The sequence below is a fragment of the Branchiostoma belcheri genome, unplaced genomic scaffold (genome assembly GCF_001625305.1).
Source record: "Branchiostoma belcheri isolate BF01 breed outbred unplaced genomic scaffold, Haploidv18h27 scaffold53, whole genome shotgun sequence".
Lineage (NCBI taxonomy): Eukaryota > Metazoa > Chordata > Leptocardii > Amphioxiformes > Branchiostomatidae > Branchiostoma > Branchiostoma belcheri.
Genome location: NW_017804165.1, coordinates 1,371,856 through 1,392,156, shown reverse-complemented (window position 1 = coordinate 1,392,156; position 20,301 = coordinate 1,371,856). Strand labels below are relative to the sequence as shown.

The 20,301-nt window shown below is 42.6% G+C and overlaps 3 protein-coding genes across 3 annotated transcripts in view; 2 read left to right on the top strand and 1 right to left on the bottom strand.

Annotated features, from left to right (window-relative positions):
• The first annotated feature begins 322 nt into the window (after nucleotides 1-322).
• Nucleotides 323-3,149, top strand: LOC109480984 (leucine-rich repeat-containing protein 30-like). The gene has a single exon (XM_019783452.1). The coding sequence runs from the start codon at nucleotides 1,281-1,283 to the stop codon at nucleotides 2,139-2,141; it is 861 nt and encodes a 286-aa protein (XP_019639011.1). The 5' UTR covers nucleotides 323-1,280; the 3' UTR covers nucleotides 2,142-3,149.
• A 1,022-nt stretch (nucleotides 3,150-4,171) lies between these two features.
• On the top strand, nucleotides 4,172-6,747 carry LOC109480996 (39S ribosomal protein L13, mitochondrial-like). The gene is made up of 7 exons (XM_019783470.1): nucleotides 4,172-4,306; nucleotides 4,861-4,984; nucleotides 5,245-5,338; nucleotides 5,470-5,530; nucleotides 5,726-5,812; nucleotides 5,980-6,101; nucleotides 6,421-6,747. Exons 1-7 carry the CDS (start codon nucleotides 4,286-4,288, stop codon nucleotides 6,446-6,448), a joined length of 537 nt encoding a protein of 178 aa, XP_019639029.1. The 5' UTR covers nucleotides 4,172-4,285; the 3' UTR covers nucleotides 6,449-6,747.
• Nucleotides 6,748-6,924: 177 nt separating this feature from the next.
• LOC109481013 (collagen alpha-1(IX) chain-like) overlaps nucleotides 6,925-20,301 on the bottom strand; it is a 40,293-nt gene continuing 26,916 nt past the window's right edge. The window contains 22 exon segments of the mRNA XM_019783491.1: nucleotides 6,925-9,073; nucleotides 9,444-9,521; nucleotides 9,772-9,969; nucleotides 10,216-10,270; nucleotides 10,576-10,722; nucleotides 10,909-10,941; nucleotides 11,084-11,164; nucleotides 11,312-11,383; nucleotides 11,604-11,657; nucleotides 11,913-11,966; nucleotides 12,210-12,308; nucleotides 12,673-12,726; nucleotides 12,872-12,925; nucleotides 13,264-13,317; nucleotides 13,460-13,513; nucleotides 13,751-13,804; nucleotides 13,912-13,965; nucleotides 14,336-14,389; nucleotides 14,787-14,840; nucleotides 14,971-15,033; nucleotides 16,430-16,486; nucleotides 20,127-20,189. Of these exon segments, the coding sequence (XP_019639050.1) occupies nucleotides 8,880-9,073; nucleotides 9,444-9,521; nucleotides 9,772-9,969; nucleotides 10,216-10,270; nucleotides 10,576-10,722; nucleotides 10,909-10,941; nucleotides 11,084-11,164; nucleotides 11,312-11,383; nucleotides 11,604-11,657; nucleotides 11,913-11,966; nucleotides 12,210-12,308; nucleotides 12,673-12,726; nucleotides 12,872-12,925; nucleotides 13,264-13,317; nucleotides 13,460-13,513; nucleotides 13,751-13,804; nucleotides 13,912-13,965; nucleotides 14,336-14,389; nucleotides 14,787-14,840; nucleotides 14,971-15,033; nucleotides 16,430-16,486; nucleotides 20,127-20,189 (1,680 nt within the window). The 3' untranslated portion in view covers nucleotides 6,925-8,879.

Here is a 20,301-nt window from a genome sequence, read left to right as displayed (position 1 = left end):
ATTATGTGTCACAAGAAAGGCATTAGAATACACCAAAAAGACTTTGTAGCAGACCACGTTTGTCGAACATATCATAACTCTCGTAACGTTAACGCTACAAGCGCTCACATGATAATAGCAAATACAAAATTTTCTTTTATGTGCTTTAATAGATGAAAAAAACCTTCGGAAGGTTCGTCTACGGTTGCAACATGAGTATCAGCTATTCGGCTAGTCGACGTAAAAGCAAGCATGAATGTCAATATTGAAGTTCTGAAAGATTTACGTCAGTAATAATCGCGTCCGTTTGTGCGCAGTCTCCATACTTCAGCTCACTTGTAAATGGCAACTGGGTACAAATTACAAAGGTCGCCATTGCATCATAATATGGTCATTTGGGTTCTAATTAGCTAAATCACTTGATCTCAGTTATTGAGATACCATGTTCATCATGGGGACAGGTCACCTGAGTACCTGCAATTAAGCACATAAGGCTTACGTGATCTTAAGTAATTGCAGGTACTTAGCCCTGTCAGTGCTTGTCTCGTGCATCAAATTATGTTGTCAACCTTACGTACTTTGTTCCACATTAGCATATTGTCATGTTTACTCCACTAGTCCGGACATAGGTAATAGACCGTGCTCCATTCCACGTGTAGTACTTAGCTGTCATGACGATACATTTATTACTTCCGACCCTTCCCATAATCCCTCGAGTGTCCCGTGATCCTCTTATGCGACAGGTGCCGGCGGTTCGTTGAATGGTTAATGACTTAGTTGATGGATAATCGCTTGTACTGACTAGTCAACTGCCTTTCAACCACAGAAAATTCTTCTTGTAGAACGTCATGACGGGAGTGCTAGCAACAAAGCTATGTAACCGGACCCGGCCAACCCTCTTGCATACAGTCAGTCCTGTTTGTTTAGTCCTTTGTGAATGTTTTTCCAGCAATATTTACCTAGTTCGTACAAGAGAGGTCGTCGCCATTTGCAGTGTGCCATGTTATCAGTGCCGCAGCATTTAACCCGGAATTCCTCGGTGTGTGTTATCTCGCGTTACTACGCAATTTCGCCCTTAAGTGGAAAGTTGCCACCTCAAGTGCCACCCAGGACACACAGGCAGTTGTTCTAAGATGTCTACAGTTCAACTACACGTCGTCTAAAGACAACTTCTGCCGTCTTGAGAAGTGAGGTGAGTATCCGGATCAGTGACTGCCTGTTACTACCCACTGTGTTGACGATACACGGCACCGGTAGATGAGGACGTGAACACCCAGGTAGAGTCGCTTTCACTCGGAACGATGTCTTACCGAAGACACCTGCGTCTGAGGCTTGAGAATGATCCGAAGAATGGGGGAAAGAAGAAGCTCAAGCTAGTCGGAAAAGATTTGTCCGGGGGCCTCCCCTATGACCTGTTTGACCTCTCTGAGCTCGAAGTTCTTGAGCTGAGCCCAGAGCGCCAGTCGTGCTTGTTGTACCGACTGGAGAAACTACCGAAGGAGATCGGAAGGCTAGTGAACCTTAAGGTTCTGGTTCTAGATACGAACGAGCTGAGAGAAGTACCGGCCGAAATGAGCAACCTGCGGCACCTGGAGCGTCTTACTCTCAGTAACAACAGGCTGAAGTCCCTACCCCGGGATTTCTCAGACCTGAAGAGCCTTCAAAGCCTCCACCTTGTTAACAACCTGTTTGAGGAGTTTCCTCTTGAAGTCTGCTACCTGGAAAGTCTGACCTTTCTGGACGTTAGTGACAACAAGTTAACGGCTCTACCCACCGAGGTGTCTTACATGGGAAAACTGGAGACTTTCCTTCTCTTCTTCAACGAGATAAGGAGTCTACCAGACAGTATTTGTAAGATGAAGACTCTGAAAACTTTGTGGCTTGGGAAAAACAAGCTGACGACGCTGCCGAAACATTTCGGGCGTCTGAAGAACCTGGACTGGGGCTACCGGCAGCACTCGTCCAACATCGACGGGAACCCACTCCGCAAACCACCGATGGAGATCTGCAGGAGGGGTCCGGAGGACATTGGCAGGTATTTTGCAATGAAGGAAGGATGGAAAGAGGGTGACCCGGACTCAGACTATGACGAAAGTCAAGAGAGAGACCCTGAAGAAGACGAGAGAAAGGTCTCGAGGCACACGCACAATGGACAGATGTGAACTATTACTGTGTCATCGAGTAATCTCATATCAGAATATTTTGTGGAGTATAATTGGTTTATAGGTACATACAACTTCTAGTTGCATTTATAGTAGTACATACAGCTTCTAGTTGTATTAGTAGTTACATACAACTTCTAGTTGTATTAGTAGTGAGAAGACAACGACGAAAACACTGTTTCTGATATGTCCGTCCAGCAGACTGGGGATTTTTCTGGCAGAAAAACTGTGCAACTTAAATGTTTCATCGATTTTCCATGTCCTAGTCAAATTCAAGTTTGATGTATTGCAATAGAGTGGTTCTTTGATCTGACTTGCCACGCCGCTATATATGCTGTTCCTGAGTTTTAAAGCTACATTTTGTGGAACTGGTAATGCATAATACAGTGTTGTGCTTTGTAACTTTTTTTGTATGTTCGGGGCGAGTATGGGGTTTCAATTTGAAATCTTATAGTCGCTATAAATGAATCGGGCCATGTAGCGCCATTATAGTTGTCACATCATCCGACAGCGACAATTGTCCCATGGAGGGCCGTCAAACACCGCCCATTCTAACAAGTGTTTTTGTGCCCTCCGTCTCCGTTATTGTGATCGATAGTCCGAAACTGTTTGGTGTAGATCGTACCGATCACCCTTCATGGCACCCATGTGCAAATACGGCTCCTGGCAACACGCTTGTTATGGATACCTTAGTGAAATCACCAAGGAAACGCCAGGAAGGTGTGGAATAAAGTGGCAGTGAAGTATAACAATGCTGGTGGAAAATGGTGATTGTGTGATGTAGGGTAATAGTTAGCCTGACTAAGGTGATGGTTCTGTATCGGTATCGGTATAGCCGGTATAACCGCCCTTCGGCGTAACACACGCACCACAGCCTGTTCTATTCTAGTATATGAACGCTTAAATCGTCACGGTGGCAGCATATGACATATGTGAGGTCATGACAGGCAAACAAGCCTTGGCGAATTGGGACACGGCCATTTATTTTGTAATTTTTCATTCTGAAACTTGATATGGCGAGGGTTTTTCATACAGCTAGGAGAATGCATGTACGACTCGAGTATAACGTTACGTGGAAGTAACTTAGGGGAGCTGGGAGATTTTTTTTTAAGTCTCCTCCAGACTAACAACGCGCCGGGTTAAAAAATACATGTAACGTTAGTAGAATTAAGGAGGTTCAAAAGTGAACCTCCTTGGTAGAATTTAGCCAAATATGCCAGGGGAGTTTAGCCACCGTAGAGTTGTCCTCCTCAGAGGGGGAATGAATTATGATGAAACCCTAATGCCACTGCATTTACACCTTCACCGGGTAAGCTTTGGGCCGCACAGGGGGTCGGAGTCCATGTGTCCCATATAAATCCATGATTGCACACATGCATGTTCAGGCAGGTTCAGGGTCTTGCTGCCCATGCGAGGTTTCATATAAAGTTGATACGAACAACTGGAGGGTTCTACATATTGATCCTCCTGGCTCCTTGCAAAATATATTCTTTTATCGTACCTTTCCAATTTCTGTGTCTTCTTTTTTCGGGTACTTCGAATAGATCCTACCTGAAGAGAACGGCACTACTCAAAATGATATGCAGAGACGTAACGCGGATAATAACATTTGAATAGCACTTACTCTCCAAGCAGAGGTTTGGGTTTTGTTTTTTTTTGGCGTGATTTTGGGGCTTTTTTTTATCGGGGTTACTTTTTTGTACTGGAATTTTTTTTCATCCCCCCAAAAAGTCTAACTGTTAGTGCAAAAAAGAAACCCCGATACAAAAGAAGCCTAAAAACACGCCAAAAATCATTTGAACCCAAAATCCAAACCTCTGCTTGGATCTAGTAACGGTTACTGGCAGTGGCATCGCCGAAGTCCGCTTCAAGTCGTGCGATATGGGAAGGAAAATAGAAGAAGAAAGTGCAAGATATCTTCTTTTATTGCAACGTTATCATCGTTTGTTCCGACATTCTTTCAGTTGAAGTAAAGGGGCAGTGATCATAGTACTCCCCCATATAAGGTTACATGGCACAGTCTGACACTAAGCACTGTGGGTAATTTCAAAGATGGCAGCGCCCATGTAAAAATATTGCGTCTGCCTGACAAAAACGGTGTTTTCTACACGGGCAGAGTGTTTTAAGGGACCCAGGCAGTAAACATGGCTAGTAGGGTACAACAGGTAAGTTTTGATAAGGTCGTTATGTAGTCTTATGGATCAGTAATAGATCAAATGGACAATAGAAAGTGCAAAAATGAGGCAGGTCACCGCCCCCCTCCCCATGCCCATGCTGTGTGGCGGGTATAGGTAGGTACACAAGACTATGCAGCTAAATCATGTACAACACGTATATTTAACGAAAATGATTCATTCTGTTGATACATTTAACGTCATTAGTTATCTCACCGAATTGCCAACTGTGCATATTGACCCCATCAGGGGTTATATGGGGGTGTAGCCGGGGCTCACATACCTTTGAGCCCCGGCAAAGATGAAGATGAAGATGAAGATCTGTGCGTGCGCGTGGTGTGTGCGTGTGAGGCAAGCAACCCATACCAACAGCAGGGCCTGGGGAAAACAGATTAGCTACAAAATTTCAATTTGTCATAATTTTTGGGCCATATATTTTAGCATTTGCAGCATAGGCAAATCTAGATCATGCATTTTGAATATACTATACTGTCATAGACTAACATTAACTATATTATATAGTTTTAACAAAATATTTTTGCCAGCATTGGCTGACCTTCTCCAGAATGTGGTTACTGTGTGATGCCAGATGGCAGCCGGCACCAGAACTGGCCAAGAGGATCTGTAAATATCTGGAGGGTCGGCACAAACCCGTCTACCATCCACTCTGTGAGTGCGGCTAACATGTGCCATCTATCCATTCACTCGTTTATGTAACATGGATAATTCTGTAAATATTATTGCATGCACAAATCATAGTAAACGATATCAAGATTTTGTGTCTTGATACATATCTGTTATGTCTTGATACATTTCTCCTGCAGTCTCTTAGTGTCACTGACGAAAGGTAGTGGATGCTACCTAAAACCATCATATCCAGTTGCTTGAGTAACTGTTTTTTGGCGTATCTGTTATGTTCTTTCCTACAGCTGATTGTGGGGACCATGTAGTTGTGATCAATACCAAGGAAGTTGCTTTTGAAAAGAACCAGTGGGAGAAGAAACTTTATGCTGTCAACACAGGGTGAGTACCCGCCAGCTCAGGCCAGGATCCTTGTGTGTGTACTGTAGTTTGCTTTGTAGTGAGGATTCCAATCAGAAATGGTTTTGTTTGATCTCTGAAAAGTTTACTCACATGTTATTTCTTTTCTACAGGTATAAGAACACAATGATAGCAATGTCAGCAAAAGACTTCCACAGAATGGACCCAACTAAGGTACAAGTTCTACTTTAAAAGAAGTCGAGAAGGTTGAGAGGAATAAAGTATTTTTTCAGCTTGGCAAATATGTGTGAGATTATTCACTTTAAAACTATTTGAAATATTACCCTGTAGCAGATATGATTTGCATGCATCCTGTCATAAAGCTGTGTTTGATACCAGTAGTTCATATGTGTGCTGTTATTCTGCTAGGTGCTTGAAAGGGAAGTGTACAGTGAACTACCAAAGAACGGACAGAGAAAATCACTGATGACTAGATTACATCTGTTTGCCGATGAGGTAAGTGGCTGAAACAAGACATATCTTAAAATCCGGATGGTCTTTTAGGTCTTTTGTAAGCTGATACATGATACTTATAGAATGCATCTTTGGCAAAATGATTCCAGCTTCCATGTTATACTAACATAACATGCCAGATTCTAGCTATGTGATGTTTCTGCCTACAGAACATACCTGACAACATTAAGGAAAACTTAGTTGACATCATCCCACCAGTCATGGAGCCTCCCAAGAGACTGGATGAGTTCACAGAGGAAGAAAAGGCTTCCTGGCCAAGACTCTTTATACCGTAAGTGGTTATGATTTTAACTGCGAGATAAGGATGGAAATTAGGATTGAACCTCATGGTTTTGAAATGATCTATGCATCTCTTTGTTATTTGTCAAATATAAGCTGCTTTTGCAGTAGTGCTTTAAGTTTTTGTAAAGCACATGGATATTAACAGATATTAAGAGCCATGCAGAATAATTTAATTTATACCCAAGCTGGAATGATTTCTCAGTTCTTTTCATTGATGCATGTGTTGTTCATTTTGCCCAGGAACTGTAGGCTTTCTGTAATTCTAAATGTAAACAGGACAGACAGTTACAGTTTGTTGTTATTTACAGACCTGCAGACTACAAGCCATCAGACTGAAGGAAATGACAGGAAAGACCCCTGCTTTTAGAATTCATTGCATCCGAGCAAGGACATATATGTATAGAAAATATACCTAATTTTTTTTCAAGAAGTTTTTGTTACTAGTACCTCAAAGTTCCAATTTAACATCATGATTATCGTTCTAATCTTTGCTATTACCTGTAAAGTGTATATACTTAGTAGTTTTTGCAAAGTAACACAGACTGTAAGCTGGGAGATGTGGACATAATGGTACGAATGTTACCATGACAGTCAGAGTTAAGTTCCAGGGATCACTAGCTCCTGGAGCAGTAGTTTCTGATGTGGAAACAAGATTCCATTACAAATATTTCCATACGGAAGTATGGATCTTGATATAAAACAAAAAGGAAAAAATACAGTTGTTTTGTTGTTATTGATGCCTCGGGTTTTGTGACCAAATGTACTTGTCAGCTAAAGTGGACTAAACAATGTTTAGAGTTAGATGTTCAAAGGTTCGGCAATGCTCAGCAATGCTGAAACCTGGTTGGATTTTTATACAAATTTAGTAATACTATGGATTTCATTGTCTTATAAATATATAGCCAGACATGTCAAGAAAAGATGTTCAAACAAAGTAGAAAAAGAAAGAAAGACTAGATTTTAATGCTTTACAAAAGGCACATCCACCCATCCTGCTAGTATTATACCAAGATATATCCTACATACATGGTAACAAAAGCCTATTGGCAAGCACTTCTCAGATCAAGTTAAGTATAGCAATATAACAATCAGTAAATATTCTCCAAATAATGATTTCCCATCAAACCATACAAAAAATGATAAAAATATGTTCCCAGGAGAGTGAAAATGAATGGCTGAAAATGTTGATGTCACTACTTAACCCTTTCCCTGCTGTGGGTTCATCAATGCACCCAAGTTTGTATTGGTTACAGCAGAAGCAGCAGGGAGAAGGTTATCTGGCCTACTGATGGGTGTGATGATGACAGCTAATGTCGTTATCAGTGAAGACCTGTATCTTCTGTGGTCAGTATACACTTGTATTTAATGTGACATGATAGCGGTACATCTGATATTATAGTTAGTCACATAAGTTTTAGTCATATAAGCTTTTCAAAATCAAAAATATGCTAAACGTGATATTAGGCATACGCATCTTTGCATGTCTAACACGCAACATATGAAAACCTTGTCTGCGCTAGCTTTAACATTACAAGGTTTGGACACACCAATCAGAACAAAGCAAGATAAAACTGCAGCTACCACCCCATAAGAATATGGCACAATAGAAGTTCTCAATAATCTTGTACCCCCAAATAGGACTAGTGATGTATCAGTACCCAATCTCACCAAAAATCTCAACCTAGAACAGATATAAATGCTTTCTACTACTATAGGCAATAGTGGGTGACATATGGCTGTCATAGCGTTTATAATGACCGTGAGATTTATTTCAAAGGCTACAGGTCTTTACTGCTCATGACTAGGTGAAGTTTGAAATGTAGTGAGGATGGAGGCTACAATACTGTCACGATTATAGATTAGGTGCCTTGAATGGTTCCCATCTCTAAGCCATCCATGTATACTACAGATAATATATCTCCATTAATTCTTACAACAAGAATAAACAACTTTACATATATTCAAAGAGAAAGTAGTAACAATAGAAAAAAATAAAGGCAACACACAGTAGCATGTATTCTGAGAATAGTAGGTATGACTACAAAATGAAGCACTAGCAGTGGAGTGTTGAGTTCAGTCTACAATTCACCAATGAAGTTCCTTATGTGCATAGACAATCACTCAACACTCAGAAACAAACTGTACTTCCCATACATGTTTGTCAATGATCATAGAGAGAACATGTCAGGCACAAAAAAGAGCCCTGTCACGAGATGTCATGGGGATTTCTGACATATGTCAATTTTGATATGTAAGATGCAAAATAATGTGCTGAAAACAACTGATGCTGCAAATCTACAGTAGTCAGTATAAAGCGGCAATGGAAAGGTAAATGATAGAAATGACAAAGGGTGAAGAGAAGGCTGCATAAGAAGTTGTGCATGCCATGTTCTCCTCTGACAGTTGTGTATTTGCATATATGACATTGAAGAAACTGGCACACAGATAGGAAGTACTACACCACTTCTCCAACACATGCTAACTGCGTTACCTTTCTCTACATGTTATGTACAAAGCACCATAAAAGGCAAACTTGGAAAACTGACTAAGGTATATGGAAGTAGCACCATAGTTCAATCAGTAAAACCTACTCATAAATCACGTCAACAGTTTAGTCATTCCTGTAGTAACCAACTCTTCTCCCTAATCCATCTTTGATTGACATCCTGTCCTACATCATTATTGGCTGCCTGCTATTCAACTCGAAACCAAAAAATCAATGCATAATTCAATGCTGAGGCAGCTGTCCTATGTCAGGATTTTTCACTCATTTGCCGGGCCCTTTTTTATTCTTGGTGTTGGACATGATAGGTGAGAGGCCTAGGCATGACATGGGGTCGCACACTCCAGGGCTGCCAGGTGGGCCGCGCTGGCCGAGCGCTCCCGTAGCGCCGACAGGGCCGATGGGACCGGGCGGGCCGGGGTTGCCGGGAACACCAATGCCAGCCTCGCCTTTCCGCCCTGTAAGGAAGCAGAGTTGTCTGTGAATCCTGGTGGTGAAAAAATTTGTGAACAGAAATTCTGGTAATGAAATTAGAAGTAGGCACTCAATCAACTGGGCTTTGTCAAGCGGAGTACAAATCAGCACCAAGGAAAGACCCAGCAAACTATGGCCATATCAATTAACAATATAACAAATGGTATATGGCAGATTGAAGTTTGAGCACCTGTTACACAGCAATGGAGACAACAGGCAATGAATATACCTTTTGGAATCATTCATTGTTGGAATAAACTTCCTACAAGACATAGATATTTGATTGGTTTGAAAAGAAATGTAGGTAGTTCATGAGCTTGTAGTAATAACATCTTTGAGATACGTAAGTCTTACCTGCTCTCCCAGGTGCTCCAATAGGTCCTGGTATTCCATAGCCTGGCTCTCCACGGTCTCCTGGCAGTCCTTGGGGCCCTGGAAATATAGGATTGTATTATTGATGATATCTTATATCACTATAACAGCAATGGCATGAAAAGCTTACAAACACCCAGCTCTTAGAAGTTTGCGGCTGTACCTGTAATGTGGTTCTGCAACATAAATATTTTTAATGTCAGAAGCAATTCCAGTTTAAGACTGTGTAGCCATGAATGCAATTCAGCCTTCAGCTGCAATGTTCATGATTGATCGATAAACCATTTTTGATTTATTAATTTTTTGATACCTGATGGTCCCATGGATCCCCTGTCTCCCGGCATGCCGGGGTTCCCCTGCGGTCCAGGTGGCCCTGCCACACCCACCGGCCCGCGCTCTCCGGTCGGGCCAGGCTGGCCAGGCGGCCCCGGGGGTCCAGGACGGTTCATCACCACGGTACGCTTGGCTGCCTGCTGGGCAAGGGAGGCTGCCATCATCTTCATGTGACCTGTGGCAAGGTGAGGTAAGAATGGATTTCATTGATGAAAATTCTGATACAAGTTATTATAAGCATTAACTTATTCATATGGTACACAAAGTCATTTATGCTTGGGTACATAACCCAATCCTATGTAGTATGCACGCAAAAAGTACAAGGAAACAGAACAAGGCTAATCATAGGTCAATTTTTTAGATTTCATGTGCCATGACCACGAAGTTTCCATTTTGCTATTGTCCTACAGCACAAACTTACTGTCAATGGCCCTCTCGCATATCCTCAGGACTTCCTCTTCTGATGGTGATCTTCCCTGGTAACAGAATAGGCATAGGTAAGGTGACATGCATGATTGGAGGGCACTTCAGCACCAAGGGAAGACCCATCAAGCTGGGCTATTCAGCACAAAGGGAAGACCCATAAAGCTATCTGCTTTTGACTTAGCAAGCTAGCACACACATATGGAACCATCAATAACTGCTTCGATTTTATCAGCAGTAACTGCTAAAACTGAAAGACAAACACAACAGACTGCAAGCTCTGTTGACACATCCTAGTTAGACTAGACTAATTTCTTTCTGTTATTTTGTATGACTATGAAGGGAAAGTTCTACGTACAGGTTGTCCCGTTGGCCCTTGTGATCCAGGGAAGCCACGAGTACCCTCCACACCTGGTGGTCCACGGGGCCCAGCAGGTCCAACTTGTCCTGGCATGCCAGTGGCACCGACAGGTCCTACCGATCCTGCATCTCCCTTTGGTCCTTCCTACGGCAAAACAGGATCACTTACACAGTTAACAGCATTTTAGCTTTGTCTGTTTGTTGTCAAGAAGACTGGGATAACTAATGCAACCTGGGGTTCTGTAAGTGCAGTCTGTGTAAAGTGACTAAGACTGTTATATACAGCTCCTCCTTTCCACATGTATTGCTTAGGACTTGATTTCTTACGTACCTTTCCTCTGGGTCCGATGCCACCAATATCACCCTACAAACAAAATTAGATAGATGTAAGAAAAGGTCACTGAAAGAACCCAAAAGTTTAGAAATGATGTGTATTTGTTTTTAAATACAATGATGCAAACGCTCAGCAAAATAGACAGGTGATTGAAAGGCTGAACATGACTGACCTTTTCACCTCGGATTCCATCAAAACCAGGAATTCCAGGCTCACCCTTGGAACCATCCCTGCCAGGAACCCCTCTGATTCCCTATGACATGAGAACACAAGAGCAGACAGTTCATCAGCATTGTCATCTTTAAGTTTAAGACAGTGTACATGTCACAATGTGCAAAATATGGTGGCAGAGACAGTATAGTAAATGTATCATGGTACAAAATTTAATGTATGTGTTTACCCTTGGTCCTGGGTCACCCATGTCACCCTTCTGTCCAGGCATGCCCATGGGGCCAGACAAACCTGCAGGACCCTGCAAACAAAAAAATGGCATTTTTTCAACATGAATTCATGACTTTCATAACATTGCATTCCCTAGAGAAAAACTTCCAGCAGATAATAGTACCTAATAAAAATGAGATAGGATTGAAAATTTGGTAGCTGTTCATCCCATTGAGTTACAATACAAAAGAAAGCTAGAAATATTAAGTGATGATATTTTATATTCACTTGAAACTCCTGCAGGTACTTACTATTGGACCCACAATACCCTGAGGACCTCTGTCTCCCTTTTCTCCCTGGTATCCCTGTAGTGAGAAGAAATAGTTAAACATTAACATAAGGTGCATCACCAAAGTAATATATGAGAACCAGGACTACAGGGATAGACAAGCTAAAATCTCAAACATCATCATAATCATTGGGTTAGATTCAGTACCATCTCAAACAGAGAACATGCAAATACATAAACGACAAATATACATGTATATAAGATATAACGTTAACATGTACATGTGTCATCTAACGTCTACAATTCAAGTGTATGAAACTGTGTGACTTACCATGGGACCTCTCTCTCCATCAATGCCATCAATACCAGGTTGGCCTTGGACACCCTACAAGAAGGGAAGATTAATTGAATTGCTGTCAATGCTACAAGAATTTTGTAAACTCTCAAGACTTGTGCACTAAAACAACTGCTACAATGATTCTCTCAGAGGGTGAAAAAGCCTGGTTTCCCCTTACATTTTACACTTTTAATGGCTTTTTTGTACTTTGTAGATGAAACTGAGATAACATACAGGGCAAGAACACTGTACTATTATGATATGGTATACCATAATAATCATTTTACATACTTGTGGTCCACGCTGTCCAGCTGGTCCTTGGTTTCCGTTCAGACCAGGGTTTCCCTTGGGTCCCATTGGCCCATTAGGTCCTGGTTGGCCAGGCACACCCTGACAACAGGGAGTAGTGGAGTCATGTTATACATTGATGTATTCATTACTGGATAACATATTTCTAGAATGTTAAAGAGGTGATGGATACATTGCTGCATACATTGTAGACACTGGTGTTGTATACACCTTATATCTAATTATTCACTGGTAATGATAAACAGTAGTGATGAATGTTACTGTGCCTGAAACTCTTATTTCAACTTTGCATGAAGAAACAAGACAGTTCCAGAATGCACCAAATATTCACCAAACAACACAGTATTCTCTTATGCTACCATCTAAATTTCTTTTTTTTTTCACTTACTTTTTATTAAAGGAAAGATAAAACTTCTGAAGTAAATTTAAGAGATGTCCCACTCACCATCGGTCCCTTGTCTCCAGTGATGCCTGAAGGTCCAACTGGTCCAGCTTCTCCCTGCCACAAAAATAACCAGGCAATGTCTTAGCTACCAGAAAATGTGGACATGCAGACAAAACTGAAAAGCAACCATTGAGATCTTGGAGCCTGCACTAAAAGACAAGCACAAAGTATGAGGATTTATAGGCATGATTTGACCCACCTTTAATCCAGGAAATCCATTAACACCATCCCTGCCTGGTACTCCGTTCAGTCCCTGGAATGTATAAAATAATTCAATATTGACCGCAAAGAAACAAAGGTTGATAAAAAAGAATTATTCTTCTCATCTTCACTATGCATATGTATATATAATGCAAAATTGACGGATAAATTCATTTGTATGAAAAGCCTTTTTTCCCTTAAGCTCACTTTTGACTTAAGTTTTAATTTCTACTTTGTTGGTGTTCTCCCTAGTAGACAGCGACAACCATGCAGCTTTACTAACAGTGCCACACACCATTGTACCTGTGATGTCATACTTATTTGTTGCCAAAATCAAATACCCAATCTATTTGGCAGTAGAAGCAACATAAGGGTGGAAACATGTCTTACAGGTTCTCCCTTGGGTCCCATCATGCCTGTTCTTCCACCCCTGCCAGGTTCACCCTGTACAACACAGGAAAGTCAACCACCTGTTAGTCACCTCACAGTACTTCCTATGCTGATGATGGCGACATAATGCAAATACACATGGTCAAAAAAATAGCATGAAATCATTTGTAGCTGTGTAGACCAAAGAACATCTTACCTTGGTTCCTTTGAGGCCTTGTGGTCCCATACTGCCCCTCTCTCCATCTATACCCTGTACACAGAGGATGATGGAATATATGAATCAGATTCTGACTAAAAAGTGTGACTTTTATATTATCGACTCACAGTAAGATGCATACCTAGTAGACAGGATCTTATGTTATCTTACAGCCTCTGGCCTGAATAGCCTAATGGCCAGGATTGGCTAATGAATGGCACACTAGTCTGTAGATGTGTCTAAAGCAAAATGACCTTGGTCTGCAGCACATGTGTGTGTGTGTGTACTTACTCGCATGCCCTGTTCACCTGGTGGTCCCATCAGGCCCATAGATCCTGGGTTACCCTAGGAAGAAGAAAAAAAAATTGTCACATCTACAACTTCATCAACCATAAAAAAGGACTGAGTGAAGACATTGGTTTCTCTGTCTGACATCACTTTATCTAACCTACCTTTTGCCCCTTCTGTCCCTCAGGTCCTTTGTCTCCCCTCGGCCCTTGTGGTCCCTACAGAAAGGAACATTGTCTGTATTAGTAGTCATATCTCCTATAGAGAACAAATCATCTGCGTGAATGAAGTCAATTTGCTGGTGTACCATTGCACTAGTAATGCTAATTATCTACCCGAGGAAACGTCATTGCTGCTTTTATCAATAGATAGTGGAATGATGAGTTTGAGATATATATATATGTATACCTCCTCAAGCCCAGATGAAGTTTGATCTGCCTTCTCATTCTACTCCTACAGGCTCACCCACTGGTAGCAGCGATTTAAACACTCTTCAAAACTGCGTACTTTTTTGTCCCTAACTAACATTGTACACATTATGTAGGCACACTGCATACACCTCGGTAAACAAAGATGTTGGATACTCACAGCTCGTCCGTCCACACCAGGTGCCCCAGGGAGACCCATAGGTCCAGGTTGTCCCTGTAATACAGGCAACTCAGTTGTCACGTCAACGATATGCAATCATATAGCAAAGAGCATCTGTAGTTGGGAGTTCAATACTCGACGGAGGTTGCCTACTAGTCTTAAGTGTTTGATAATGATATACATAAGTTTCTGATAGCAAAGGATCCTATTGATAGGCTGTCCAAAGATGTTGATGCCATTTCGTAGACCATAACCATCCTGCCGGTTCAAAGGACCTTCTGTCCGCACACATGGTCTATGTACCCATGTCAATGTCGAAAGCAAGTCACAGAGCACAAAGTAGAATAAGACCGTACAAAGTGAATGGAAGGTATATTATTATCATTATAATGGTTACTCCACCAATCGTTGATGATCCCATGAAACCGAACACAAGGCGGACACAACTTACGTCGAAGCCGTTCTTCCCAGGAATGCCGTTGTCTCCTGCATCTCCTTTGTGACCCTGAATGATGGCAATGGCCAGAAATTAGTCAAATCGGTATTGAGTATATACTATAGGAGTCCTGTAATCTAGAAATAAGATACAAACTGAATCATCAATGGGAAAATAATATAGAGAAGGGTTAACAAACCTTGGGGCCGGGGAATCCAGGCGGGCCGGGGAGACCGTGAGGTCCCGGTGGTCCTGGTGGGCCCTGAAAGGAAAAAAGAATTCATAAAATCAAACGAGAATGTTGACTGTGTTACTCAAAGATAGGCATTCAAAAATATTAAAAATATCGCCACAGAGTCCACCATACCATTCCATCGTCTGCCTCGATGTGTTTTATAGCAAGACCACGTACACACGGAAAGGCTGTCGCCCGTTGTCCTCAGGCCAAGCCATGTAAACTTTTAAAACGCCGCTAATGATACTCAAATACCACATATAGTCATCAATGAAACCTGGTGCATACCGTGCGAATACTAAAGTAACGTAAACTAAAGTAACGTAAACTATACAGTGGATTCTTCGAGTCGGATTGAGATATAGACTGATTGTCAAGCGGCCGCCCGGTGTGTGCGTTAGTGTTTACCAGAGTACTGACCCGCAGCCACTGTATTCTCTGTAGAGGCGCAGCAAAGATGGACAGGGTCGGCCAAGGCAGAAAAGAAGCAGTTAAATAAACATAGTTTAATTATCCTCGCATTTTGCACATCCAGGCGAAGTCCATCTTATTCATCATATGAAAGTTCTAACCTTCAACCAATACAAATTTTTAGTGGAAGAGAAGTAACGCTGAAACGGCAACAAAAGCAGGAGACTAAAAAGTCCCGCAAATTATGGAATGTAGAATCTTTTGCGTTGTGTTATTGTGTTTTTCTTTGTAGAAGGTACACACAAGTAATTTTTGTCTTAGATTTTTTTTGACGGCCTGTAATAGGACTGCGCCTGGAAACAGGAGTTGGCGTGCAGTGACAGGAGATTAACAGCAGAAGCCATACAGGTGGGTAGGGTTGTGTTCTGGGGTGGCGCATGGCGGGCAGGGAATGTACGTGTAACAAGCATGGGACGGATTTGTAGGGTGCTAAGACATCGTCGCAGGAGATTTGTAATACATGTACATGTACTAACTAATGGCTGTCATCTTCCTTTCACGTTGTACAGGGAGTGATGACGTCACACAGGTGACGTTTCACGAACGACATGTGACGTGGGCGTGTGCCACAAATGACGACATGATTATGAACAAGACCAACAGAGTGCACGTGGTTTAATGACGTACCGTAATGATGTACCGCAAATGCGTGGTATTTATCAATACAAAAACTTGTAGTGCCTCTACGCTCCTAGGATAATTTTCTGTTGGTGGTCATTCATTTTTATATTAGTCAGTAATTGACACATACACATAAACATTAAGACATCTTTGATTGGCATTCGGTTGCCATACATAACTAAAATCAACGTTTTTGCCAACTACAGTTAGTTAACTTACAATCGCTGACGTTACGTTAACAGGTACACCACTAGAGTTTGTCTCGTACGAGAAGCGCCCCTTGCGACTTTACCCCTGTGTACAGTTATATCCACTTGCCCTGCTGACTTACCTGGATGCCGCTCCCCTCCATGTCCGGTGGAAGGATCATGGGAGCACCGGGGGGACCCTGGAAGATAAAAATGATAAGTAATAAAGATAATAACTTTAACTTTATTTGTTTAACCAGGTATCACACTCAGGCCACTCTGGCCTGTTTTTCAGGCCAGAGTGGCCAATAATACCTTACTTGTAAATCATTTGTCTCTGAGAAACACAAACACAACATCAAACACACATACAAGAAGTTGACTCGAAGTTGCCCATTAATTTGCTGTAACACTTGTCTTATATCTCTCTCTAAACGTCAGTAAGGGGGAAAAGAAAAGTAGAAACGGGACAATCATCAACCACAAGCGTAGCTGTGTTACCATTCGCATGTTGTGTAACAGTACTAGTTAGAACCACCCTACCCCACAGTTCTTTATTTCCCATGTCCGAGACAGCTGAAATCCCTTCCAAGTAACTTTATGTCACCTTGAACACCTGTTCCTTGACCTTGACCACCAACAGAGTCGGACGATCAATGGCGGAGGATCTGTTTGTTTTGCTTTCTTGACACCTGCGCGGAGGGTTAAGTTTTACTTTGTTGAACTTGTTTGCTCAAAGATGTTCCCATCGTCAACGCACTACCCCATCAACTGTCAGCCGCACTTCCCCAACACAATGAACAGTAACCTCTCGACTGCTCCCTCTTAAGGACAGGTGACCCCGGGACAAAAATGTTACGGCCCCGCTTTATCCGCGTATTTGCACAGGGATGTAGCCATTTTCATCGTGTTTATTTTCGCAGCAGATTGTTTTGTTTATTTGTTAAAACGACACCCTTTCACCGGAGGCGAGAAGGGCCGCTGGCAGTTATTTTGTGTAACAGAGAGTGGATTCACTTTGTTTAGGGGCTGACGGATACTAAAAGGACGAAATACATCTCAATTCGAGTATAGATGGGTTAAAATTGTCAGAGAGAGCGTATGGTGAAAAAAACCCGAAATCAATCCCGCTGAGTGGTGGTGTAAAAGATAGTTTCTTTGACAACTTTCCCATCCTCACCTGGCTATCTTAGGGATGAAAGGAAGTTGCTTAAGAACAACAGTTTTGTACTTGAATGACTTTGACTGTACTGTGTGTCTAGCTGAGAATGACAGAGAATAGTCGGGATAGTTCTACTTGAAGACCTTTTAACCGCATCCACGTTGGCTTTAGAATCAGCGTGCAGTTCCCACAGAGGTCTGCCACACGTTCTTCCCACGTCTGCGAACCTCATTTCTTCATCCGCAAAGAAAGTCCACATAACTGTTATTTCTTGGTATTAAACAGTTTGTGCCTGGAGTTGTCTTTTCGCTGCTGTCTGTAATCAGGACAAAACTCTTTCCTCTTCTTGATCGTATTTTGTGGCAACACGAGTGTCGGAGTGATACTTCAGGTAAACCATCCCCACTCACAGGGCGATAGGAATCTCACCGCAAAAATGCGGTGGCCGGGTAAGGTGGCGGTATAACCGATACTGTTATGCGGTTTGGCGGAGAGAGTTTTGGTGTTATTGTGACAAAGAGAGGGGTCAGTCCGTCTTCTATGGCCGTGTCAAGCGTGTCGTACACAGACCTCCCCGGGCAGACTAAACACTAAACAAAACACACCTCAAAATCAAAGCTACTCCTGCTCCTTCCGCGGAAAACGTCCACACAGCTGAGGGAGGAGGAATAGCAAACCGACGGAGATTAGAGAAACTGTGGCGGGTTTCAAATACGAGTTCTTTTTCTTAACAATATTCGTCTCAGAAGAAGATGGATTTCTTCATCATCGAGTTTCTTTTTCATATATATAATTTTATCATATCATACTTGATGCCTTGCATGCCGCATAGAAAAGGCAAACTAGCTAGCACTACAGTAAAAGGCTAAAGGCCCTGGTTGCAGTTAGGATTTCGGAAAGAGACGCCTTGATCGGGCTTTCTGTGCTCGATGACAAGGCTCAGACTTGACGTCTACTTGAGCACCAATAGCCCGTTTCTGACACGCATACCTTTGGCGCCCTTACATAAACCTCAGGCTTACGGACCAAATCAAAGCAGCATATCGTCATGCTACCCTTCCGTCGCGACGTGTTCACGGCAGACTCTCATGTACGTCGCCATGGCAACCGGTGCGTATTTCAGTAAGAGGTTTTAGAAGCTCAGAAATGTTGACTTGATTGAGATAACTTGGCCTCAATAATTCGTCAGGACAGATAATTTCATACGAAAGGGGTATGGAACAGTGTCTGAATCAATTTCGACACTTTTACCCTTAGCCTTTAGGATGCAAGATCCTCGAAATTAAACTCTTTCTACTCCAAGATACCCTTTTCTATCGCTGCTATTCATGAGAAAAGTCGCCGCAGATCGGCCGCAATATTGCCCCTCATTAGCGGCCCGTGAGTCACTTTTCCAGCGGACACCTGGTGATTACGGACTTAACGTAAAGACGCGCCTCTGTCCCACCACAGACCTCCGGATAAACCGCGGATTTCAAGTCCACTAGTCTGAAGACCGTTCTAGCTCTGCCGTCCTAAGTTAACCCGTGCATCTGCTGCGTATTTCTGGTTAATACGTCGTTTGTACCTGAACTTTTCAATAGAAGGTACGAGCAGTGCTGCTGCCTAATCTGTCTCTGTTACTGACTTCTCCTCCCGATCACAAAACTGCCGTAATGCTGAGGTCACATTTTCGAACAGGGGCCCGACCGGGCAGTCTTATGGAACGAAAAGTATGATATAAAAGACAAAAAATTACAAAAAAAGTTGAAAAAAAGTAATAATGGGAACTATTTTCGTATAATCTTGATACAATTTTTGGGTTTTTTGTCAGTCGAAATAGCCCAGCCGGGCCCCGGTTTGGAAATGTGACCTAAGCATAATGTCGGTAGTCTGAGACGAGCCCCAGGCAGACGCCGACGGAGCGCGCCTTAAGAACGTCTGGAAGGTGGAATTAATGTCGCCCCACGCCTCTTTACGTGCTGTGACATCACCTTAATTACCGAGGGACCACATTCCTCCATTATTTGACCACACGGGGCATATTAATTACTCTTATCCCCGAGTTTCTGTGACAGAATATAAAGATAAAAGAAGAAAGTGGAGCTTTGAGTGGAGAAAGCGACACCGTGTCCACGCAGGTTTGTTACCCAGACAGAGGGGTGGTCGCCATAGACAGTTATTCATTCAACCTCCTGTACGGCGTTTCTCTTGCTCTTGACTTTCAACACAATTCTGCGCTGTATTTTGACGTAACAAACTGTGCCTCGGTACTTAGTTAAAATTTTTGGTACAAATGTTCTGGATGTACATGTAGGATACGTATAGACGTTAACAATAGTGACCCGTTCACATCAGTAAGAGCGTTAGCAAAGTCTTTAACTATGACTTGGCTCTATATGATATCGAGAGGGCTGCCCCCCCCCCAGTCAAGGTCCGACGGAAGGTCCAGCCCAACCCAGCCCTTCACGTGTAAAAGTGGACTAAGGGGGTATTTCTTCCACCGCAAACATCGGCAAAACCGCAGAACACTAAACCTAGTCAACTCAACATTCTTATCTGTAACCCCCGTTGGCTTCCCGCCAGGACCTTGCAGACTCGTGGCTTGTGGCTTGCACACTTTATACAATGCATCGACCTGACTGACATCCACAACTGATAAAAGCGCAATATGACGGGAAAAGTTGTATGGAGCTTACCGGGAGTCCGGGAGGGCCGGCCGGTCCTCTGGGCCCAGGCGGACCCATGACGCCGCGCACACCCTGCAGATGGAGGGAAACAGTCGTCAGCAAAATGTCGCACATATCATGTCCTTAATATCAACCAAAAGTACTCCTCACTTTTAAAAAAGATAGCGTCAAGTAATGTCAGACT